The following is a 27,347-nucleotide window of genomic DNA, read 5'->3' on the forward strand; positions in this document are numbered from 1 at the left end:
GACAGTCAGTAACAACGACCATTGTACCACAGAGACACTATTGGAGTTATTATTTTAGCGTCCAGTATCTATTTTTGACGCAAGCAAATCCCCACAAAACTTGATATTTGGTTTTGGGAAAATAGGGAAGGAAGGATCGGATTGAGCTGAAATTTTGAGGATAAGCTCCCAGGCCCAAAGTCTAAAGCTCTTTTTTGATCCTGGGTGCTTGGACTCTGGAAGCTGAGGAGCTAAAGTATCAAAGCTTTGATCCTGGAAACTAGATCCGGTTTCAGCAAAGGTTTATATTTACCTTTGAATCTGGCGCCCAAGTTAAAAATAAAATTATACTGACAATAAATTGATTATTTGAATACTTATTTGGCTGAGATTATAAGTATGAATAATTTTTCATTTAATAAAAATAGTGTTTTGGGCAAACTAAGACCACACAAGGTCAACACTCGCATGCATGTAATACAGACATTTTTAATTTATCAGAACCCAAAAATGAATGACATATTTGAAATATTTCTGAACGCCCAGAAAGAACCCAAAGTTGATCTCTCCTGTAACTTGATATATCTCTGCGAAATGTGTTTGCCGACAGAAGCCAAATTTCCCCTCTTGTAACTTGATATGATCTCTCTTTGTCAAGTACCCTTTGCCGACACATTGGTTTGCTGACTCCAATCTTTGTGCCTAGTAGAATTCTTTTATGCATGCTAGCACCACCTGAGATTTACAAACTTAAGTTAGGATAATTTTTAAAATCGCTATTTAAAGAAGAAAGAAGAATTTGCTGTACCAAAGGTAAAATAACTTAATATTTGGCTTTATGAATTGATACTTGGGTGTGCTTGTATTTATCTTTCAAGCTGTGGGCGCTATGGGTTCTTGGGCGCTAAAGTAAATGTTTTGGATTCTTGGGCGCTAGTGGGAGCTGGGCTTTAAAGTATCGTTGGTCCCAAAATTTACATCAGATGTATTTGGGGGAAAAATAGGGTGGGGTGGAAGCCCTCCGATCACTGTTAACTCTAAAAGTGCACTGGAAATTTTGATTTCTAATCGAATGAGCCCCCCCCCACGCCAAAGTTCATACCATTTTTTTCTACAAAAACCTTACGTGTTAACAATGGGCAACTAGCTTAACTTACAGCCCTTGCCCCAGATGCTGCTGGTGGGGTTATTAACCCCAAAGGCATGGTTATTTGATCTCCAGACTATTTTGAACAAAATGTTTATTTTTATTTTGATCGAATGTATTTGGGGGGGGGGATGTCGATTAAGAGGGAAAGGCTTATTGTCCTGTAATTACCTTTTATTCTTCAAAATTGAACTTGAACTTTCAATTTCCAATCGAATGAGCCTCCTACAAAGTTTTTACGATCATCCCTTCTATAAAAACCTTAAATTTTAACAATTGGTAAATGGCAATAATATACAGATTGCTGATACAGGTGTATCAGCAATTTTTTTTTGAACAGCTTAGCGTATCAACATGAAAATTCTGGGGCATCTACCTGCTACTACTGCTATTAATACTACTACTACTAATTCAACACTATTTTCACTTTTACTGCTCCTGCTACGACCTCTGCTACTATTAAAATAGCACTATTAAGGCTAAGCATATCAAGTAGAAAATTTGACAGAATGAGGTATTTGAGAGGGAACTTAAACTAAATCAAAAGACACTATGTGCATGCAGATTTTCAAAATGGCATATCTCAAAAAGGTATTTGTGTATTAAGTTGGAACTTTCAGAGAGTGCTTAAAGGGAAAGTCAATTCACCAAAAGGAAATATTTGCACGCTCAGGCCTAGATTTACCACAAGGTCTCTAGGCCCGGACCTAGAAGCGCATAATGCTAGCGGGAGCAATAAATTATCACTGAGTAATTTTTTCCTGGCAAAAACTGGACTGATGTGATTTATCGTTGCCAGGTGCACTCTGCCACCACGCTGCCTATTCATAGAAAAGTAACTTTAAAACAACACAGGAATTCCATGGTAACTTATAAACTGTCAGATTTCTCCCAAGAATGGTAGCTGAGAGTTCGGTATTACCCCTCTCTTTCATCACTTCTCGCTCATCAGTTGTGTTCTGTTAACACACAGTTACATGGTTACGTGGTTACACACAGTTACAGTTACATGGGGGTTCAGTTACAGGGAGGTTTAGTTAAATGGGGTTCAGTTACACGGTGGTTGAGTTGCACGAGGGCTCAGTTAAAGGGGGTTCAGTTGCATGAGGGATCAGTATCACGAGGGTTCAGTTGCACGGGGGTTTGGTTATACGGGGGTTCAGTTGCACGGGGGGTTCAGTTATATGGGGGTTCAGTTACATGGGGGTTCAGTTACAGGGGTTGAGTTGCTTGGGGTTCATTTACACTGGGGTTCAGTTACAATGGAACCCTTCCTGGAATACCCAACCTTCATACCCTTAGCCTTGGGCATCCTGAATCAAACATACCTCCTTTCTAGTAATATATCTTACTTACAAACAAGTCACAACTTGCATAATTTACAGCCCTTGCCCCAAGGGTTGTGGGGATCATGTCAGCCCAAGAGGTATAATTATTGGAAATAAAGACAAAATGCATTAGATACAAAAACTAATATATTGGAGCCCCGCCGCTCTTTACTCGGCAGAGCTGTATCCTCTGATTATAAAAAGAAATACATTAGCCGCCAGATGCTAATTTTTCTAGGCTAAAAAGCCTCCAAACCAAACCTGATGTTTTCATTACTATCAACCAAAGGGAATCAAAATAAAATAGGAAAAAATAATAATAAAGAAAACAGCCTGGCTCAACCTCACTCATCTTGGTGTGACACTTAAAAAAAAGAAAAAAATCTATCACAATTGGCGTTCTCTCACAAAAATCTCAAAGAAAACCGTAAAAGTATATAACGAAAAATGACAAATCCTTCGAGAGAAAAAATCACTAAAAAACAATATGCCCGCCAGAACATGAAGATTTTAACCTGTTCTAGAATAGCTGCATTATCCTCAGTTAACAACTCCCTTGGTAAATTACTATGTCACCCTGGTTCATTATGACGAGTAGACAAAAACAATATTTAAGTTGCAGCAATAAAGGGCGTATTATTTAGGATATTTTTCTTCTTATGTGTTTGCAGAGATTACTCCCAGCCAAAAAGTTTTCAATGAAATATTGTGACAACACTGCACTGATATTTAAACATAATCAACGCTGAGTAAACATGTACTTTTGAGGAATATGTCATTCAATATATTTCTGATGCACCTTTTGATGCCACACAACATCCTGACGACTAAACTTTAGCTTGTAGCGTAGCTAAAAATATTAAAATTAAGCAATAATGTAAAAAAAAGTACTTTTTCTATTTTACAATTTTTAAGGACATCTAATTAATCCTATACAACAACAAAAATAACTTAAACCCTAATTTGAAACAGGAGGGTCAGTTGACGAAAATGTACAGAGGGAGGGCAAATTGAATATTTCATAATAAAAGGGATCAAGAATGGTTCCGAAACGTGGGTACTTCGGAAGACAGAGGAGGATTTGTTACACGTTCTCCAGAGAAACTGTTAACGGATAGTTTTGGATGCCCGTTTGACTGACCACTTTTCAAAGAACAAGGTATACGGAAAATTGGGTTCTATATCCCACCCTTAGGGCTATAATGAGAGAAAGTTGAGATGGCTAGGACATGTTTTACGGACGAAGGGACAAAGGGCAGAATTCCAAAGACCGTCCGTTTCAGCCATCCATCTAGGGTCAAACAAAAAGCAGGTCATCTTGAATCAGGTGGGAAGAGGTCATTAGAAAGAAATTACAGGAAATTGGAACATCTCGGTAGGGGGTAAAGAGGGAAGGTTTCAATAAATTGGGACAGAAGAGTGTGCATATGTGTTAGCTTCAAGCGGCTTGATGTTGCAGGAAGTCGATCCCTTGTTGCTTATGCGTAAGTCTTAAAGTTCTTTAAAAGTACTTCTCATCCAGATTCAACGGTAGTAGGGCAGCTTAGCATAACAATTGTACACTTGGTGAAGAAAGCATGGAAATTTCCAGGAATAGGCTTTGAACTGTCGAAAATCCAATGGGAACCAGTGCCACTCTGACAAAGCGCTACTTTGCACAATTTAGGCACTAAAACCGCGCTTTTAGAGCGTGTTTCTTCAGTTTAGTGGTAAGTGGGTCAAAGAGGGGTCATTTAGATGCGCAAATCTCTGCTGACTGTGAATATTATATTTGTATTTGTGTAGGTGCAATAATGTGGGCACTAGGGTGCCAACAGTGAAAGCAGAAAGAGTTGAAAGTAGATTTTAACTCGTCTAGCATGTATGATGCATTGCATAAGATGGTACAAATAGAATCAGTCGGTTTGACAATCCCATTTCTGTAAATAATAACCGTTTTTTCTTCTTTGATGCACCCCCGGCGACGCGGGGGGTGCAGAGAATAAAGGCAAGATATATCTAAAATGCTTACATAAGCGCTAATGACGGCAACAATGCGTCTGTCCGACAGATAATCTTTTGCTCGATCCGAAAACGTCATCAATTTTTCAATAGGTTAAAAAATGGGGGCGCTAGGGAACCAAAAAAGTAATCAGAAAGCCCCAAAAAAATTTTTTTTTCATTTAAAATGCTGTTTTTTTTAGTTCGTATTGTTTGTACCGAGATGTCTATGCGATAGAATTTTTTGCTGAATCCAAATCCGTCATTGCTTTCTTCATAGGTCCAAAAAAGGCGCCAGGGTGCAAAACAAAATTATCGAGCTCCGATTTTTTTTTATTCGCCAACTATGTAGGATGCACTGAACGTGTAAATAATTTGTTTGGGTCTTCCTTCTCAAGACGAGACGACCATTTTCTCAGGTAAGCCCGTGTGGGTGCCGGGGCGCTGAAGTAAGGATCGGAAATATCAAAAGCTGTTTAAATTGCCGCTGTGGAGCACTTTTTGGTAGCATTGAATCCGACCACCACACGCCATTTCTTCTTTTGGCAGGAGCATGGCTGGAGACGCTGGGTTACATAACGGTGCAGACAATAAGTCGGCGTCAGTTCGTTATCTGAATTTGCATAATTCCAATCTCTGCTTCCAGTTAAAAAGTAGGGCCCTTCCTCTGAGCCTCGAGACTGCCACACGTGAACCTTATAGCTTCGATCCTTCAGAGATACTACAGTACAATAAACCTAGCTTCTTGTGTAACATAAAGAGCAAGTATTTCTGATTTTCTTTAATTAGCAAATCATTTAAACTCGAAACAGATTAAAAATACTTAATGAACGAGATCGATCTTCTATTCTGAAACTGGAAAAATACATAACTTGATCAAGAACACGAATTCAAATTGATCCAAGATGCTTAATAGGCGAGATCAATCTTTTCAAACAGGACAACGTATAACTTGACTAATAATGTGAAAAGAATGCACACAATGAAATCGAAAAAATCAAAAAGATTAAAGACAAGACCCTTTGCACCCTTTGCAATTACACAACCCCGAACATTTTATGTGGTTTGAGCGGTAGGTACACCACGTCTTGCAATACCTTTAACTACTGCAGCACAGGACTTCCCGACAAACAACAGCAGCTTCTGGCAGTGGGGTACAATAAGGTACCCAACCATTGTCAGACTTTCTCCACCCATAATCTACCGGGTTAATTTTAGGCAACAGGGTCTGGCTGCTGTTAGCCCAAATCTGGCTTTGCAAGAATTCCCGTTTGGTATGCCCTTTGTCCCGAATTACAGGATCTAAGGAAAGATTTATTTTTTGTTAATGTGGGGACAAGTGAGTGGTTGGTTTCAGCAATGGGATCAAAAAATTATGGGACAATAAGAATGATAGCAAAGTATATAAAATTGGGTATGTCACATAGAGATAGATTTTTGTAAAAGGGGTGGGGTGAGTGTGGAAAGTATTGTTGTATGTGTGTAAGCTGTTTTCTTGTTTGTTGTTTTTGTAGTCATGGCCCTTGATAGATGTAACATACATCCATCTATTTATGTTAGTTTAATGATATCGTGTGCTTTATTATGTTTTTGTAATGTTTTGTAATTTTGCGTTGTTATTATTATGTAGGCTACCATACTTTGCTATGAGTGTTATAATCATGTTATTATTTTGTGTGATTTTCCTTTTTTGACATGGCCCAAAGTGGCTTTTATTGCAATAAATATCTATCTATCTATCTATATCTATCTATGCTCTACAAGCGATCCACGGGATGGAGGAAGTCTGTCCTTGGTTGTTGACCTCTTGGTAAGCAGGTGCCTCCGAAGCTGATCAACAGAATCTTTATCACTGGTTTTGTCGTACATTTGAACAACGAACTTCTCGTTGATCGATAAATGGTTATCTGTCAACTCAGCATTAGGTATCGAAAGCTCGTTGAATGTTGCTGTTATTGTTGGAAAGTCTTTCCATGTCTTCCAGGCGTTCACCTTACCGTGCCTTGCGAAAGCTACGTTGTGTCGCAGCCGGTGAATGAATGCATGAAGAGAAGAGCTTTTGATCGATCACAGCCGAGCGCTTGAGCAACTTCATGGACTGGGATGTATCTAAAGCTCTTCCCAGAGCCGAAGGCTACAACTAGCTCATCAATGTCAAGTGCAAAGAGGAATACTGTGAACAACACCACGACATCTGAATCAAGAGTCTTCGCCATAATAGTTTGGATACCTTGGCGTGCCATATGAAAGGCGTGGAGGATAATGCGCGTATTTCCTTCCTCATGGTTGCAAGGGCAACCATGCTCTTCTCTTCTCGTAAGTTCCTTCGAGGAGAAAATTTAATCACCAATTGCGGTCACGACCTGTTTGTCTCTGATCTCTGCGGAAACGACATAACCTAAGAAGATGAATTGTATTTCTTTGTTGCCTGAGTTCTGAAGGAAGTTCTGCCAGCTGTCTTTGGGAATGGGTGTTCCTTCTTCAACCTTGGGTTCATATGAAATAGATTCACGTTTTTCTCTAGCACAGTTCTTAAGGCTATTTGGAATGTAGACGACAAATATCAGGTCTTCTCTCACTCTACCATCGTCAAAGAGTCCTAAGACGTAGGGACAGAGCTCTTCACGAGCGTACTGGCCAAAGGTTTTTGCATTACGTGGTAAGATCCTGTGTACTAAAACAGCGCCTTCAACTATCTTTCCTCTGGACACGGTCGAATGAACTCGGAACATTCTAGGTAAAAAACAATAACACCTATGTAAAAAATTTTTGGACCTATGTAAAAAACAATGACAGATTTGAATTCAGCAAAATAATTGTACCGCAAAGACATATTGGTACAAGCAATACTAACTAAAAAAACATTTTAAATGGAAAAAAAAAATTTCGGGGCTTTCTGGTATTTTTTTGGCGCTCTTGAACCACCATTTTTGAACCTAGAAAAAAAAATTATGACATATTCGGATCGATTCAAAAATTCGGTACTCCTGTATTAAACGCACTCTTTTATATAGTGATAGTTTGGTTAATGCTAATGAAAGAAAATAAAAAAGGATGTATATATAATAGTTTAGAAAGAAATTTGGGCTATATATTTGCACATTAGGGGGGGGGGGTTACAGCGTAGCATATATATATATACATAGGTACCTTCCCCTCCCCTAAACCCCATAAAACAACAGTAAATATAGTTCCCAGAGTGAGAAACCCCTGAATACTTGTTTATACAACATCAGATAGCGTCAAATCTTTGCTTTTGTCGAGTGGATGCCTCGGGTTTTTCATTGCAGTATGTAAAAGAGTGCGTTTAGTACAGGAGTACCAAAAATTCTCTATCGGACAGATGCATTGTTGCTGAGATTAGCACTTATGTAGGAATTCTATATGTTTCATGCCCTTATTCTCTGCGCCCTCGGGGCATCCCTAGAGAAGCATCAGAGAAGAAAAAATGGTTACTCTGCACAGAGGAGGGATTCCCAAACTGACTGGTTCTATTTGTATCTCGTATGCAATGCAAACTACATGCTAGACGAGTTAAAATCCACTTACGGCTCTTTCTGCTTTCAATTTTGGCACGCAAGTGCCCACATTATTACACCTAGACAAAAACAAATATTATACTGAGAATCAGCAGAGACTTGTACATCTAGCAGACCCCTCTTTGACCCACTTACCGCCAAACTGAAGAAACGTGCTCTTAAAGCACGCTTTCAGCGCCTAAAGCGCGCAAAGTAGCGCTTTGTCAGAGTGGCACTGGTTCTCATTGGATTTTCCATAGTTCAAAGCCTATTCCTGGGAATTTTCATGTTTTCTTCACCAAATACACAATTATTATGATATTTGTCGCCAAGCTGCCCTACTGCGGCGCTTGTATTTCAAGAGTCGTTCTTAAAAATTGTGACAAAAGTCAAACTTTGGCGTGTACATTTCAATGTATAAAATATCCATTTATTATATATTAATGAGTTAAATGTGTATAAATGTATATTTAGGCATATATTTATAAATTTTATACATAAAATAATTTATAATGGTGATATAAGGGTCACCTTTGCTTTCTCTTTATTACCAAGAAAGTTTTGAAAGGCTTCGATTTTAGTGTTGGATAGCAAGACATCATCTCAAAATGAATTCATTCTGAAAATTACATTATCTAAAAAGCTTACAGTGACTGGTTTATATTTAAAATACATGTTTTTTTCACCACATCTGTTAAAATGTTCCAGTTATACACAGGAAATGTGAATATAGATTTCTGTTCCACACAGAAATCTCCTGCAAAATGCTTTAAAAAAATTAAGCAAACACGGGTATATGAACTGAATAATCACACATTCAAGCTGTGAATTACTTACCTTCAGTCATTTTAAGTTTCTTATCTGTATTTTTCACTTCTTTTGAGCACAAATAAGGGCTTATAAAGGCACTATTTTAGACGCCAGAAGCCCCTTCAATAAGGTATATTCTCCCTACACCTAGTTTGCATTTTTTTTTTTTTTTTTTTTTTTTTTTTTTTTTTTTTTTTTAGTGATTCCTCGATATCCAACATACCTATTTTTATCAAATCCGAGTCCAAATCCGTTGCCTTTTCCAAATAACGACTTAGACTTCTATAGTTATTTCCTTTGCGTGATAAAGCTGCCAAAATATCGAAGAAAAACTTTGGCCGTGCAGGTTCCCTCCGAATTGAGCTCCTAATATTTTGAGCAAACCGATCTTCAGTTCCAGATGTGACTTCTTCCATATCTGCCGGAGCCTAGAATATGAGCATAGATTAATAGTCGAAAATTTGAATCTTTCTTTCTATCCCCATATTATTAACGATATTCTTTAGCGTCCAAAGAAATTATATAAGGGGGAGGAGGTAAGCAACATCTAGTCGGTGAAAATAAATGGCAAGACGCTGCCAATCCACCATTTCTTTTTATGCTACTACTACCATGACTTATAACAAATCACTGCTGCACCAGGATGCCTGAGGCCAATAATGTTGCACACGATTCTCCTCAGCCCAGTCTAATAAAAGCTTTACTCTTATTCTCCTCCCAGGAAATTCAAATTTCATGCTTTGGAGAAAGGTCGCTATTAGCAAAGTTTTCTCCAGTGTGAATACACCCTAAAATTCATGAGTTTTTGAAATATATACACAGATATATATATATATATATATATATATATATATATATATATATATATATATATATATATATATATATATATATATATATATATATATATATATATATATATATATATATATATATATATATATATATATATATATATATATATATATATATATATATATATATATATATATATATATATATATATATATATATATATATATATATATATATATAATATGCCTCAAAAGTGAAAATTATATTGGACAGAATTTAATGAAATCGAAGATTGTTCCCAATATGGTTAATTGATGACCAGGAAAATGTTATCTAGAATTTAACGTTTGAAATATTTAAGTTTAAATATTTTAAAATAAGGGAAATATGGAGGAAGAAAGGATTCTCTTTGAAAATTAAATAAATAAACAATTTTTTTTAACTGAAAGTAAGGAGCAACATAAAAACTTAAAACGAGTAGAGAATATTAGTAGTGTGGCATATTGCTACGCGGGATCAAAAGCGGGACGAACAAGTCTTACCATGGGCAGGTTTCTAGTACTACAGACGGTAAATGCCTTACCAGAAAGGTTTCTGTGGGTCAATACCCATAACTAAAGACCTTGGTATAACGTGTTCAAAGGTTAAATGCACTTTCCTGTAAAAATACTACTTTCAGCTGAAGACTAATATAATCATGTTTTTTCGTATAAATAATGATTTTACTAAAGATGCAGCCAAGCCGAAAATGTTTCTGAGTCAAAACTTGTCAAGTACTCTAATAACCTCTAGCCTGAAGGTATCTTGCATCTTGTCCAGAATTGATTGCATTATTAGCGGTTTCAAATAATGATAAAAAGTTGTACCATTGTGTAAACTAACTCAATTTGCGGAAAAGGTAATCCATTGGAATAGCTCTGCTGTGAATGACATTAACTGGTGATTGAATAATAGGGGTGAAACAGAGCTTGAGATTTAGTTTAATTGGATTGTATGAAAGTGGTAAAAAAGGGTTAAAATGCTTACCAGTTAAGTTAAGTCCGAGGGGGGTGGTAACTCCTACGCAACTTAACATAAATTTGGAATAACATCGTTGGTATCAATCCATGGAAAAAATTACTGCTCAAGGTTATCATGGGACTTGACTTAGTTTTAATTCTTGACTGTGTTCTGCATAATGCACAAGTACCATATGAACAGTGTTGCCAATATAAAATGTGGTTTAGCATTGGGGTATGCTAAAAGTTGAAACTAATAGAGTCATAGGCACCAAGATGACCTAGTGACTTGACCTAGCTTTACTATTCGATTGTGTTCTGTATACACAAGTACCATTTGAGCAGTGTTGTCAATATAAAATATGATTTAACATCGTAGTATACTAAAAAGTTGATACTAATAAGGATATAGATGCCAAGAAGAGAATTTTAATAAAGAAATTCAGAACAATCCTTAGAAATCCTTAGAAATCAACTAGTGAGATGATTATGGGTTTGAACCATCAAGGACCGCAACCACCAATGACCCTAACCACCAAGGACCTCAACCTCCAAGGGTCCCCTATCCCCAACCTCCAAGGGGCCCCTCCGTCAAACTTTTTGGCCCCTCAACCCCCCCCCCCTTTTATACTTTTTTTTAAGTTTTTTTTAACTTTTTTATTTTTTTTTAACATGGTATTTTTTTCAACCTTTTTTTTACATTTATTAGAATTACATAACACATACTTAAAAAATAAGAAATTTAGATTTAATATTTTCTGAATTTAAAATGAGAATGATATAGAAATGTTAGTCATGACTTTTACTATTAGAAAAATATTGTTTGTAGTAGAACTTTTTTTTGGACTGAATTTTTTTGGACTTGAAAATAATTCGACTTTTTCTATTTATCTTAAAAGGACATTAAATATGCTTGTGGCTCTACCAATCGTACTCTATGCTTGCTCATAGACACGATGCGGCTTTCCCTCTGGTGCTCTATGGCGGATTATTGATGGTACCTAGTTTATTGCATTTATTAAATCAGTAATTTTTACGCTAAGGAAGGATAAAGACATAGCTCAAATCTTTAAATAAGTGAAGATGAAGCATTTCAAAAAAGTGTGTTCACATGATAATGTTATTGTAGCATCGAATGCTTACAAGGAGAAGTATTTGAACTATGAAACAAGTACAAGTGGTAGCACTATCGGAAACGTATGCATGCATCGTCATGATAGTGAGGAATTAAATTTCTTTGGAGTACCGAAAAAATTAAACTCTTATGATGGTGGACATCTGAGATTGAGATATCCGGAGATGATTGCACTCAAAGACAATGCTAATATAAAAATAATAGATGATAACGAGGGGCATCTTCTTGCTAATGCTTTTGGTAATACGATGCCCAGTGAACAACCCTATCGACAGCTTTCGGGTATTAGCATTCAACAGAAGGTCAAAAGAAGACAGGCGTACTCTTCTACTAATATCATAAACCATATCTTGTCCACGTGTTGGAACTGTTACCTGTGTAAAAATAATGTGGTAATAGACAGTGAAATCACCGGAAAAAAGGGCATTAGTAGAAAATATCACCAAGGAATATAAAAATGAATTGATGATAAACAAAGCACATGTGAACATTATTACTACCATTGATCATACACTCAATGAACCTAATAATGGCAAAGATGAAATGCATGTTGAACATGTGGATGACTCCCCAGTAAAAACTGTGTATGATTCAAAATGGAATAATGATAATTCTACTGGCTACGAACTAAGAGAAGACAGTAACTATAGTATCAAGCGAGAGCATAATGAATTATTTTATGGAACAGATTCAAAATGTCCTAAGTTGTTCAATGATATTAATAATGTATAAAAATATATTTTTTTTGTATTAATATTCTTCATGACATTATTTCAATAAAGATTTGTTCTACATTACATTATTATGTGTTCATTATTTTTAGAGTATACTAGCATATCAAACGTTTAGAATGTCCATTAAAACATCGGTTATGCAAGAAAAGGAATTTTCATACATCATATGTCGGATAAATTGGTCAATATAAACAAAATATAAGTATCAGAAAGAATAAATTCTTGATCAACATCCTTTGTCGGATAGGTCAGGATGAAATTGATAAAATCTAAATATCAGAGCGAATAGATTCTTTATCAACATTCTTTGCCGGATATGTCGGTTAACATTATCGAAACCTAAGTATCAGATTGAATAAATTCTTTATCAACATCATTTGCCGGATACGTCGGATAACACTGTCAAAATCTATGTATTAGAGTGAATAAATTCTTTATCGACTTCCTTTGTCGGTTACATTAGATAATATTCACAAAATCTAAGTATCAGAGTGATTAAATTCTTTATCATCGTCTTTTGTCAGATATGCTTGATAAAATTGATAAAATCTAAGTATTAGAGTGAATAAATTGCGTATCAATGTCTTATGACAGATACATTTGATAACACTGACCAAATCTAAGTATCATAGTGAATAAATTTCTGTATCAACTTCTTTTGTCGGATACATCAGATAACATTCACGATATATAAGTATCAGAGTGAATAAATTCCTTATCATTGTCCTTTGTCAGATATGTCTGATAAAATTGAGAAAATCTAAGTGCCAGAGTGAATAAAGTCTTTATTAATGTCTTTTGACTTATACTTTTGATAACACTGATAAAATTTAAGTATCAGAGCGAACAAATTCTTTATTAACATTCTTTATCAATATTATTTGTCGAATACGTTGGATAACATTGAAATAATTTATGTATTAGAATGAATAAATTCTTTATCAACATCTTTTCTCGGATAGCTCGGGATAAAATTGAGAAAATCTAAGTATTAGAGCGAACAGATTCTTTACCAACATCCTTTGCCGGAAATGTCAGTTAACATTATCTAAACCTAAATGTCAGAGTGATTAAATTCTGTATCAACATCTATTGACAAAATCTAAGTATCAGAGTGAATAAACGTTTTCTATCAGCATCTTTATTGGATACAATGGATAAAATTGAGAAAATCAAAGCATCAGAGTGAATAAATTCTTAATCAATATCATTTGACAGATACGTTTGATAGTACCAGAGTGAATAAATTCTTTATCATCGTCCTTTGTCAGATATGATTGATAAAATTGAGAAAATCAAAGCAAGAGAGTGAATAAATTCTTTACCAATGTCATTTGACAGATACGTTTGATAACACTGACAAATTCTAAGTATCAGAGTGAATAAATTCTTTATCAGCTTCTTTTGTCAGATACATCAGATAACATTCACAAAATCTAATTATCAGAGTGAATAAATTCTTTATCATCATCCTTTGTCAGATACGACTGATAAAATTGAAAAATTCTAAGTATCAGAGTGAATAAATTCTTTATCAATGTCTTTTGCCAGATATATTTGATAACACTGACAAAATTTGAGCATCAATGTGAACAAATTCTTTATTAACATTCTTTATCGATATAATTTGTCGGATACGTCGAATAACATTGACAAAATCTATGTATTAGAATGAAAAAATTCCTCATCATCATCCGCTGTTGGATATGTCTTTTTGAACAAATTGTAAGTAAGTAACAAACTCTTATTGAATCAACCTCTTGGATACACAATATGGAAATCATTCAAGAAATTATGAAAAAATTGTAAGTAAGTAATAAACTTTTTCTCGAAGTCACCTCTTGGATACACAATGCAGAAATTTCATTCAAGAAACTATGAAAAAATTGTAAGTAAGTAACAAACTATTTCTTGAATTCATCTCCTGGATACAAAATGCAGAAATTAAGACAACATTGTAAGTAAGTAACAAACTCTTTCTTGAATTCGCCTCTTGGATACAAAATACAGATATTTTATTCAGGAAATTATGACAAAATTGTATGTAAGTAATAGCCTCTTTCTTGAATTCGCCTCCTGGATACACAACACAGACATTTCATTCAAGAAATTATGAAAAAATTGTAAGTAAGTAACAAACTCTTTCTTGAATTCGCCTTCTCGATACACAATACAAATATTATGACAACATTGTCAGTAAGTAACAAACTCTTTCTTGAATTCGCCTCCTGGATACACAATACAGAAATTTCATTCAAGAAATTATGAAAAATTGTAAGTAAGTAACAAACTCTTTCTTGAATTTGCCTCCTGGATACACAATACAGACATTTCATTCAAAAAATTGTAAGTAACTAACAAACTATTTCTTGAATTCACCTCCTGGATACACAATACGGACATTTCATTCAAGAAATTATAAAAAATCGTAAGTAAGTAACAAACTCTTTCTTGAATTCACATATATGACAAAGGACGTTGACAAAGAATTTATTCACTCTGATACTTAGATTTTGCGAATGTTATCTGATGTATCCGACTAAAGAAGTTGATAAGGAATTTATTAGCTATTATACTTAGATTTGGTCAGTGTTATCAAACGTATCTGACAAAGGACGGTGATAAAGAACTCATTCACTCTGATTCTATCAAACATATCTGTCAAATGATATTGATAAAGAATTTATTCACTCTGATGCTTAGATTTTCTCAATTTTATCCGTTGTTTTGGAAAAAGATGCTGATAGAAAAAATTTATTCACTCTGATACTTAGATTTTGTCAATAGATGTTGATACAGAATTTAATCACTCTCACACTTAGGTTTTGATAATGTTCACAGACATTTCCAGCAAAGGATGTTTAAAAAGAATCCATTCGCTCTGATACTTAGATTTTATCAATTTTATCCCGAGGTATTCAAGAAAAGATGTTGATAAAGAATTTATTCATTCTAATACGTAGATTTTTTCAATGTTATCCTACGTATCCGACAAATGATATCGATTAAGAATGTTAATAAAGAATTTGTTCGTTCTGAAAATTTAATTTTATCAGTGTTATCAAAAGTATCTGTCAAAAGACATTAATAAAGAACTTATTAATTCTTATACTTAGATTTTATCAATTTTATCAGAAATATCTGACAAAGGTCAATGATACGGAATTTCTTCACTCGGATGCTTAGATTTCGTGAATGTTTTCTGATGTATCCTACAAAAGAAGTTGATAAAGAATTTATTCACTATTATACTTAGATTTGGTCAGTGTTATCAAACGTTTCTATCATAAGACATTGATAAAGACTTTATTAGCTCTGATACTCATACTTTCTCAATTTTATCAAGTCCACTGACAAAAGACGATGATTAAGAATTTATTCACTAAGACATTTAGATTTTGTGAATATTATCTGATGTAAAAGACAAAGGAGGTTGATAAAGAATTTATTCACTCTAATATATAGAATTTGACAGTGTTATCCGACGTATCCGACAAAAGATGTTGATAAAGATTTTATTCAATCTGATACTTAGATTTAGTCAGTTTTATCCGATGTATCTGAAAAAGATGTTGATAGAAAAAATTTATTCACTCTGATACTTAGATTTTGTCAATGTTATCCCATGTATCTGACGTTAGATGATGAAACAGAATTTTATCTCTCTGTTACTTAGGTTTCGATAATGTTAACCGGCATATCTGGCAAAGGATGTTGATCAAGAATCTATTCACTCTGATACTTAGATTTTATCAATTTTATCCTGACCCATCCGACAACGGATGTTGATGAAGAATTTATTCATTTTGATACTTAGATTTTGTCTGTGTTAACATATCTATCCAACATATGATGTATGAAAATTTCTTTTCGAACATTTCCGATGTTTTAATAGACAATCTAAGCGTTTGATGTGCTAGCATACTCTAAAAATAATGAACACATAACAATGTAATATATGATATATTTTAAATGAAATAATGTTTGAAGAATATTAATACAAAAAAATATATTATTATACATTATTAATATCATTGAACAACTTTCGACATTTTGAATCTGTTTCATAAAATAATTCGTTATGTTCTCTCTTGATACTATAGTTACTCTCTTCTCTTAGTTCATAGCCAGTAGAATAAACATTATTCCATTTTGAGTCATACACAATTTTTAATGGGGGGTCATCCATATGTTCAATATGCATTTCATCTTTGCTATTAGTGGGTTCTTTGAGTGTTTGATCAACGGTAGTAATAATGCTCACATGTGCTTTGTTTTTCATCGATTCATCTTTATATTGCTTAGTGACATTTTCTACTAATGCCCTTTTTATTTTTCCGGCGATTTCACTATCTATTACCACATTATTGTTACACAGGTAACAGTTCCAACACGTAGACAAGATATGGTTTATTATATTAGTAAAAGAGTACGCCTGTCTTCTTTTGACCTTCCGTTGAATCCAAATACCCGAAAGCTGACAATATTGTTTAACACTGGGTAACATGTTACCACAAGCATTAGCAAGAAGATGCTCCTCTTCATCAACTATTATTTTTATGTTGGCATTCTCTTTGAGTGCAATCATCTCCGGAGATCTCAATCTCGCATATCCAACATGATAAGAGCTGAATTTTTTCGGTACTCCAAATAAATTTAATTCCTCACTGTCATGACAATGAATGCAAACTTTTCCGATAGTGCTACCACTTGTAATTGTATCATAGTTCAAATACTTCTCCATGTCAGCATTCAATGCTGCAATAACACTATCATGTGAACACACTTTCTTAAAATGCTTCATCTTCACTTTTTTAAAGATATGAGCTATGTGTTTATCCTTCCACTCTGTAAAAATTACTTATTTAATACATGCAATAATCTAGGTAGTGTCAATAACCCACCATAGAGTACCAGTAGGAAAGCCGCTTCGTGTCTATGAGCAAACATAGAGTACGATTTGTACAGCCGCAAGCATATTTTATGTCATTTTAAGATACGTAAAGAAAAAAGTTGAATAATTTCTAAGTCCAAAAAAAAGTACTACTACAAACATTATTTTTCTAATAGTAAAAGTCACGACTAAAATATTTATATCATTCTCATTTTTAATTTAGGAAATATTAAATTTGAATTTTTAGTGTTTTAATATGTTTTATGTCATTCTAAGACATGTAAAAAAGAGTCGAAAAAATTTCATGTTAAAAAAATAATAAAAAAAAGTTAAAAAAAAATTAAAAAAAGTATAAAAAATGGAGGGAGGGGCCCAAAAAGTTGGAGGGAGGGGGCCCCTTGGAGGTCGGGGATAGTGTACCCTTGGAGGTTGAGGTCCTTGGTGGTTAGGGTCATTGATGGTCGCGGTCCTTAATGGTTCAAACCCTTAATCATCTCACTAGTTGATTTCTAATGATTTCTAAGGATTGTTCTGAATTTCTTTATTAAAACTCTCTTCTTGGCATCTACATCTGTATTAGTATCAACTTTTTAGTATAATACAATATTAAAGCATATTTTATATTGACAACACTGCTCAAATGGTAGTTGTGTATTATACAGAACACAACCGAGAAGTAAAGCTAAGTCAAGACCCATCATCACCTTGTCAGCACTAATTGTTTCCATAGATTGATACCATTGATGTTATTCCAAATTTATTTTAAGCTGCGTAGGAGTTACCACCTTCTCGGACTTACCTTAACTGGTAAGCAGTTTAACCCTTTTAGCACTTTCATAAAATCCAAGTAAATTAAATCTTGAGCTCTGTTTCTGTGTTCTTGTGGAAAATTTTACATTGGTAGGACCCATCAACATCTAGGTGAACGTTTGCATGAGCACAAAATTTCAATACAGAAGTCCCTGAGATTAAAAAATACCAATGACAACTATGATTCAGCATTGGCTTCACATATTTTCGTAAATCCGACCCATCTAGTTCTGTTTGACGAGGCAACCTTAATATCAACTGTAAATGGCGTACCACAAACTTTTAAGGAGGTAATTGAAATAAAAAAATATATGAACCAAAATTTAGCAATAAATAGAGATACTGGAGATATTTCATTAAGCCCAATTTACGACAGTTTAATCTTGAAAGACTCAATCAATACTTTCACCCGTTATAACTTAAAAGATCCTATTTGCATATCTAATGAAAAACGAAATTGTAGACCAGCTAAAACTATTGCAAGGCAAAAGATCCTTGCCCAATCATCTTGGTAAATTCTTTTTCATTGATTCCAGCCTGGTTTTTATTCAGTGTCTGTTCTGTCTTTGTATAGTAAACTTCGAAAGGTTAGATTTTCGTTTTTTTTTGTCTTCTTTTTTGTTTAGCACTGAGGACGACATGGCGGAGGTCCTTGTCAAAATATTTGCTTATATTTTTTCTTCTTTATGATTCGCCACTGGCTGACAAAATCCTCGTTTTTTCACCCTTTTTGATTTTATTTTTCATTTTGTTTGGTTTCTCTCCTCTCTGAGTTTCGTTTACTTCTGCTATCTAGGTTTCTTGTCTTACATGTCGAAAATAATAATTTTTTCTTTATGTATATGTTACCGAGAAAGACTGAAATTGGAGAATGTCGACATCCACCGGTGAATGTCCGAAATTCCTTTTTTTCTCTCCTTGGATTTAAACGGCTTTGGCAGTCAGCTTATTCAGTCTTATGCAAGCTTTGATGGTGACAGGTTAGTTTTTTAACCCATTTCTGATATTTATAACCTAATTTAACTTAACTTGTACCATCAAATCTTGCATAAGACTGACAAAGCCGAATGAACTAAAGCAGAGAAAAAGAAATTTTGGACATTCACCATTGAATGTCGACATTTACCAGTTTTTGGTCTTCCATCGTAACATATATAGTTTATAGTTGGTTTGTAATTGGTATTGTTAGTTGTGTTAGTAATTAGTTTATTTAGTGAAATAATCTTTGTGAGTTCAATTGCTTAAAAACTTCATCAATTCATAGGTCAAAAATGAATTCTAGGGCTTCAAATTTTCACATTTTCCAGCAGATTTCTTTGGGGGAATCTTAAGTTTTCGGTGTTGATTTTTTTCATGTCTTAATAAAGGAAAATTCCAACTTCTACCACCGGGGAAAAAGCAGCCTTCAAGGAGTTTCTCGGTTAAGATTAAGAGTCTCGCAAGTTGATACATCTTGGAGGCAGCATCAGCGTATGAAGAGGTCATGAGGTGTCAAATGAGAAGCAAAGGGTTTTCTGGGATCCATTTATTCATTGTATCGTCTTTACTATATCCAACGAATTTAAATTACTCTCCTGTTAAGATCTCAGTGTATTGCTAAGATTTGCTTTCGTAGGCTTATTTTTTTTTCAGCCCTAATTTCTGGACTGTGGTTCAAATTTGTCAGTCGTACGGCCTTCTTCCTCGATAAATGACAACTCCTAAGGTAAATATAACCAAAAATTTCCCATGGCAATATGCTGTGTTTGCCTTAGCTTTCTTTGTGCTGCAATGAGTTGATAGTAGTTGCAGTAGTAATTCCCTTCTTACCCCTCGAAAGCTGGTTAGGTCTCTCCAAGCACATAGCCAGGAATTTATTTTATTTTTTGGATGGGGGGGGGGGGGTACTCCTTCTGTACAACAAAACTTTGTAAATTAAAAAAATATATAAGAGAATAATAAGTAATTCATGAAAACCTAAAATTCCAGGGGAATTTCCAAGGGTCCTCCCTGGATAAGGACCTGGACCTATTCATACGTTCTATGTGCTATGGCTTAAAATATGATTTTTCGACATCTGTGTAAACTAAATCCATATTCTATCTTATATGATGTAAAAAAAAATTGCATAGCACCAAGGTATTCGACAGTATTCACACACAATTCTTTCACATTTTTTATGAAATGTGAATTATATAAAATGTGATATTTCACATTATTTCGATTAATCTTACTGGTACAAGTTTATTGCGGAAGGGGAATTTCGAAACAGAGCCTGAAACTGCTGGAAAACGGCGTCGATACGGTGTACCATTTTACCATTGTCGAAAACCCCATTCTGGAGGGTTTTACTCCCCCGAACTTGAGCAAAAAGAGAATTTTTTTTTGTATGGGAAGCACTGACAGGTTTCATTTATTTCTAAATAGAAGACATTTCATGAAATGCCATAAAAATGACATAAAATTTTTTATGATAAACATGAAAGCTTGGTTAGATTTTGACAAATTCTGATTAATCTACTGAATACCTAATAGGGTTTAGATCCATTCACAGGAATCAGGATTTTTGGGCCAGGAAGGGAGAAGAGTTTATCAAAATGATGTTTCGGATTTTTTTGGGGGCGGGGATGAAGAGTCTTTTCAGCTGCATTTTAAGACTGGTTTACGACCTGGAGATTTTTTTTTTCTTAGGAGAAATAGTCACGACCAATTTATGAGCCAGAGACTAATTTTGGGGGAGAGGGCTAAAACAAAATATTCCCCCATCTGGTTACGCATCTGAAAGAAATGTAGGTACTCTTGTACTAAAAGGACTCTTTTATTTATGGCAATGCATATCAGTCACGAAATAGACAGAGACGTGTGATGAAAAACAGGTTTACAATGCCTTCTGGGATATAAACAAAGACAAGAAGTGTATTTAAATTGTTGTTTTTTGGGGTTTAAGGGGGGAAGGTACCTAGGTTAGGTTAGGTTACGTATTTAATATATGGTATTCTTTGCCCCCTACCTCCCCCTCCCCCTAATGTGCAAATATATAGCCCAAATTTGTTTCTATACTATTATATATTCATCCTATTTATTTTATTTCATTAGCATTAACCAAACTAGCACTATATAAAAGAGTCCGATTAGTACAACAGTACCGAAATGTATCCCATCTGATGTACATCTAGGAACGCCACGTTTCCCGTACAGTCCCAGCACGCTTGACACAGTTCCGCCATGGTTGGCACATTTCCGCCATCCTTGGCACAGTTTTGCTACGCTCGGCATACGCCACCTTGTGCACATGATTTTAAGAGTAGGAAACCCCTCGACTCGAGTTTGACATTTACAGGGGGCTGGACCCCACTAAGCAATTCTTACGGTCCTACATATACAAAATACTCTTATTCCTATAATATTAGCAGCAATCTAAAAATAACAATAAAGAAAGCAAATTAGATGGTATAACAATTAAAGACTTACAGACGCTGTTAGCCCAACCATGAGGAATAGAAGTACACTATGGACGCTTAAGCGTATCATGATTGAAGTCTGACAACAAACTAAATTAACAATTTGCAAGCTGTCCAAATATAAACTTGTCTTTTATGTTTGGTAAAGCGCCAAAAACTTGATTATTTCTGGATTTGCCAGATTTCAAGTGTACTCTAACAGAATACCAGGACATCTGAAAGTAAAACTATAAAGGGGCACCTAACCCTGTCTTGCACAGGGGGTTATTGTCAAGTTTAAAATTGGCAAATTTCACAGGCTCAGAACCTGAAATCAATTGCTTTTATTTATTTTGATTGCTAAAATTCATTGAAACAGGCCAAAGTAAATCCAGCAAGTACCCTGACGAGAATAGGCTGGGTATAAAAGGCCTGAGCTGTTTCGGTGTTGTGAGATGGTTTGGATCTCCACTCTGTAACGAGCTTCTTTCTCCGTCGTTATCCCGAGAAGGGAAACCCAGTGTACGTGACCCCATAGTGCTTTGGGGGAGGGGAGCTTTCACGAGCTTGCCTAACCAGAACCGTAACCGCAAAAGCATTGTAGGGTGACCATAATGAGTGTCACCCCCTTGAGGAAATTACAGATTAGTTATTAATATTATTGCTCTGGAGTTTGAATAATGAATGGACTATTCTTCTTGGTTTTGCTGTTTCTGTGCGCTATTTTGGGCTGAATATAATTATCTGGGGGCCAAATAAAACTGTTTCGGTAGTCCTGTATTATTCAGAACACACTTGAGAAGTTTGCTGAATGTACGATCTATGAAAACCGGTTTCATAGCCACAAAGACCAATAACGAGTGACAAAATGCATTGGGCTTGTATAATTTAGGCTATATATTTGCACATTAGGGGTGGAGGTATGGTTAGGTTAAGTTAGGTTACTTTACCTCCACACCCATCTAATGTGCAAATATATAGCTCAAATTATATTATTATATAAACTAAAGCATTATATTTTCATCATATTTTGGTATATTGCATTAGGATCAATCTAACTTCACTTCTCGAGTGTGTTCTGAATAATAAAGGAGTACCGGTATATCTTAAGGGTTATTTCCCCAGTGTTCTAGTATAGTATTTGTCGGAACAAACACATAATCAATCGGATACACCAGGGTAGAAGTTGAAAAAAAAGATACTAAAGATTATAAATGCGATTTTCGAAAAAAGGGCGGTATCTAGTGATCTTAGGAAAATATAAACCCCTACACAAAAAGGGTGATACAAATGATTGTGCGGCCCCATACAGCCATTGGCTTGATTTTTGTAGGAAAAAACAATGAGCATGATGATACTAATTATCAATGACGTTATTTCACCAGGACTTAGGGGAGGAGGAGAGGAATTTAATTTTTTTAAATAAAGGGGGGGAGGTTAATTTGTCATTTTGTCAATTTTCCAATGAAAATAGCACAACATGTATTTTTCAATAAAAATAAACCCCCAAAAAGATACTGTTCAAAATCGGGGGGAGGGAAATATCCGGGGAGAATAAGCCCCCTCCCGTCTAATTGAAGGCTCTGCTAATTAGTTTTATATCAATGTGCAAGGCTAATGTTACTGCGGCTTCGGCTAAGGTTACTGCGGCAAAACTGGATCCCGTTCCCCACGCGTAAGCATGATTTTGCTAAGCTCTATCCTAAAGAACATACAAAGTTTATGAGAGCTCTATCCTAAAGAACATACAAAGTTTATGAGCGAACCTGTGCTAGGTGTATTCCCTTCTCCGGAAAATTCAAGCCCAGAAAATCCCCCGTGAAAAATTCCCCTGCAGAGAATTTCTCTCAAAAATTCAACCAACAAAAAATTTTCACGAAAATTTCCCCCAGAAAATTCCCCACTTGAAATACTTCCCCCACATGCAAAACTGAGGAGCCAAAGAGAAACTATGACAGAATGAAATTCCTTCCCGTAAGAAGTACCTTTAAGGTGCATGAGTTTTTTTTTACTTAGTTTAATGAACATAGAGCCTTTTTTAACTTAATTTGAGTAAAATGGAGTCAAACTCTACGTCAAAACCAAGCAAATTTGTACTTGGCAGATCAAAGCCATCAAACACTGTTCGCTCAAAATTATTTGGTATTTTCCCATGTTTTTATTTTGTTTTAAACTTAAATTTTAACAACAAAGAGCCAAACTCCAACAAAGAGCCAACAAAGAGCCAAAAATTTTAACAACAAAGAGCCAAAAATTTTAACAACAAAGAGCCAAACAAAGAGCCAACAAACAGCCAAAAATTTTAACAACAAAGAGCCAAACAAAGAGCCAACAAAGAGCCAAAAATTTTAACAACAAAGAGCCAAACAAAGAGCCAACAAAGAGCCAAAAATTTTAACAACAAAGAGCCAAACAAAGAGCCAAAAATTTTAACAACAAAGATTCAAACAAAGAGCCAAGTTAGAATCAAGAAAACTTAAGATGATTAGAGCTTTCCACACATCGGGCAAATGCAAGGACCTTCCTGCCCTTGTCTGCTTCTACATACTTTCTTCTTTCCCCAAGTGATAAACTATTCCCCCCCCCCCTAATTCAGTAGTATACTTCAATTCTTTGTGTTTGCAATAATTCAACAATATTCTTTTAATTATTTATGTTAGTAGTATTATTGGTGGTAGTAATTCATTGAAAGTTCACAGAACATCATAAATCACATGAATCCAAGGCCATATAGAGGGGGGGGGGTTGTCCCCCCCCCCCGAAATATTTGTCCGACTCGTAAAAACGGAATAAAAATGGATATAAACAAATTTTTTATGCGTTTTGTTAGTTTTTGTGTAGCCCACCCTACCCCGAAAAAACGGCCTGACATGGATCATACTGTTAAGCATATCACCAACAAAAAAAAGTCTTCGCGACATGGGGTCAGAAGCGATTTCATGGGTTCGAGCAATTTCTCCTTCAGCAGACGACAACTTCAAGCTACAAATGCAAAATTAGGTCAACAAAGTATGAAAGTGTATTTCTGGGTGTAATGGCTTCTTCCGTCCGTATACACAGGGACTTCTAACCCCGCTTAGGTGGCTTAGCCCGGGCCAGAGGTATAGTCCCAATTTCTTTGCGGAAGGAGGTCAAGTGATATGAATTTTACTTGCCTAACAGCCGGATATTGCTGAAAAACATTTCACGAGGAATGCTGCAAAGCTTATAGATTTACGGCCTTATTACGGCCTTACGGCCGTAATAAGATTTACGGCCTTAAAGATTAAGCTTTTATGTAAAGCTTAAAGATTAAAGAATGCCAATTTTTCTACTATTACGACTTATTAGTCATAGTAGCGCAGAAGCCACCAGGGGCCGGCACAGCCTTGCAAAGCCTCCCTCCTCAAGGGAAAAGGGCTTTGCCAAGTTTTTAGGTACAATTTTGTCTAATCGGTATTTAGAAACTGGACATCTATTAGTTTCTTGCTTTTAAGCTTCATTTTTATGCTTCTATGAATTGTTAGCGGCATCGATTAACGCAACGGAATATCTTATATCAATGAAAATTAGATGAATTAATTTACCACTTTTGACAGACCATATTTGACCTTTCAGGTGCCCTGTTCAGATTGTAAAAAATTTGTATTTTGATGATAAAGGATATTTTTCACCTATTCTATCCTTTTCTATTCTTGTTTTGTTTATATTTTTGCCAAGATAGTTCTTAGAAGTTTAGTGAAGATTAGCTCAAATTGTAAATTTTATATTTTTTGTATTGATACATGTATACTGTGCTCCAGGCACGGTAATATAAGAAAAAGTTTTCTTTAATTCGCAATCACAAGCAAACTGTGCCAAAATTGTATAGAAAAAAAAACACACACAAACAGAACAAATCTTGATAAAGGAATACGAATAAGAGTCTTAAAGAATTTCAAATATCTACATATGTACATTGTGGACATAATGTGTCCGAAGCAGGGGCGTAGCTCCAGACTTTTTTGGGGGGAGGGGGGGGGGCAAGAGGGGTCTACATTCGAAGAGTCAAGGTGCATGGGCTGTATAATGATTTTTCTCCAAATCATTGAAGGGGTAACTGCCCCCTTCCGTCCCCCAAACGACGCCACTAGTCCGAAGTGTATGCAAAAACATGAAACCACAAACAGATAGGGTATTCCCCAAAGGTCAGCTTAAAGACCATTATAAAAAAATTGAAAGATTGTTACCCAGAAATGCAATCTCTCCCTATTTTCAATTACTTTCTGAACAACTTTTGTGATAATTGGATCACTTCTGAGGGACTTAACCCCCCCCCCCCCCTCCTTTCTTAGAATTACTCACAGTTACCAGTGCCTGTAACGTAGGCTATTGTGGACTCATTTAAATTTTCAGAATACACATATAAAGTTAGCATAAAATAAAAACTATTGATTTATATCTGTTTCCGGAATCCTGTTTCTTTTCGAGTTTTTGTAAAGGCTATTGTTACAGGTCGTTAATTACTTACAGTCATGGGCGTAGGGAGAGGGAGGGAAGACCTTCAAATTTACTATAGACCTTCAAATTTACATTAGATATGGCTGAAAAAGCAGATGTTTGGAAAAGCCGTTGATAAAAGGCCCTCCATCACACTATCGACTGCCCCCCCCCCTAGACAATGTGCTGTCTACGCCCATGCTTACAGTTTGTTACATAAAGAAAACTGCGCGAAAAGTAGCGAATAATGAGAACAGTTCGGTAAATATATTATTAAAACAATTTAAAAACACGAATAAAAATGGAAGGAGACAGGAAAATCTGATTAACAAAAACGTTCTGCGTATTATTAAGTCAGTAGTATGTAGCCTAGAGCTGTATCCTGTCCCACTAGAAGCAATGGGGTGCATTGCCACGATGGGGACCATTATATTTGTGGCTAGTGCTCTTTGGAGAATCGAATGGCACTACACTTTTGCTATTATAGTGTTAGCTTTAGAAGAACTCATGGACTAAAATGTTACCAAAATAACTTACGACTTTTATGCTTGCTCCTGTGAATACTAAATATATCGACAATTGTGTATATATCCAAACAATTGTATATATCCTGTTCCACTAGAAGCAATAGAGCTTTATCCTGTCCCACTAGAAGCAATGGGGTGCATTGCCACGATGGGGACCATTATATTTGTGGCTAGTGCTCTTTGGAGAATCGAATGGCACTACACTTTTGCTATTATAGTGTTAGCTTTAGAAGAACTCATGGACTAAAATGTTACCAAAATAACTTACGACTTTTATGCTTGCTCCTGTGAATACTAAATATATCGACAATTGTGTATATATCCAAACAATTGTGCACATTGGTTTAATAATTTCTTATTTTTGAAAGATATGAAAAGGAGAAAAGTAACTTTATCTCATATTTTATCTTTTATCTTTTATTTTATCTTTGGCAAAGAGGAAACAGAAATTGCGCTTCAGTTCGTTCTCTAATATCCAGTCTAAATTCAGGTTATGACTAAATGATGGTTCCGTAGGCGTTAATATCAGAACAAACAAAAAATGTAAGATAATCCAAACAAACATAACAGAAAGATTACTCTTTCTGTTGTAAAAAAAAAAACTGTGCTTTAACTTCATTGGCTTACGTTTGTAACGTATTTTTGTAATCCAGTCGTATCATTACTTAACCGAATTGCAGAAAAGGAAGCCAAAAAGCCAGGCCAGGATTTACCAATAGGCACACTAGGCCCGGGCCTAGGGGCGTACAATGCCACGTGGCGCAATACATTATCACAGAATGAGTTTTTCTTAACAAAAACTGGACTGTTGTGAT

General features: G+C 35.2%; 1 protein-coding gene across 1 annotated transcript in view; it reads right to left on the reverse strand.

The window, feature by feature from the left end:
- Positions 1-27,347, reverse strand: part of LOC148939204 (uncharacterized) — a 224,124-nt gene that overhangs the window by 111,374 nt on the left and 85,403 nt on the right. The window contains exon 10 of the mRNA XM_089107060.1: positions 8,986-9,190. Within this exon, the coding sequence (XP_088963186.1) occupies positions 8,986-9,190 (205 nt within the window). The remainder of the gene's footprint in view (positions 1-8,985; positions 9,191-27,347) is intronic.

This window comes from Artemia sp. Qi Xiang Cuo, chromosome 21, assembly GCF_049724085.1.
Source record: "Artemia sp. Qi Xiang Cuo chromosome 21, ASM4972408v1, whole genome shotgun sequence".
Lineage (NCBI taxonomy): Eukaryota > Metazoa > Arthropoda > Branchiopoda > Anostraca > Artemiidae > Artemia > Artemia sp. Qi Xiang Cuo.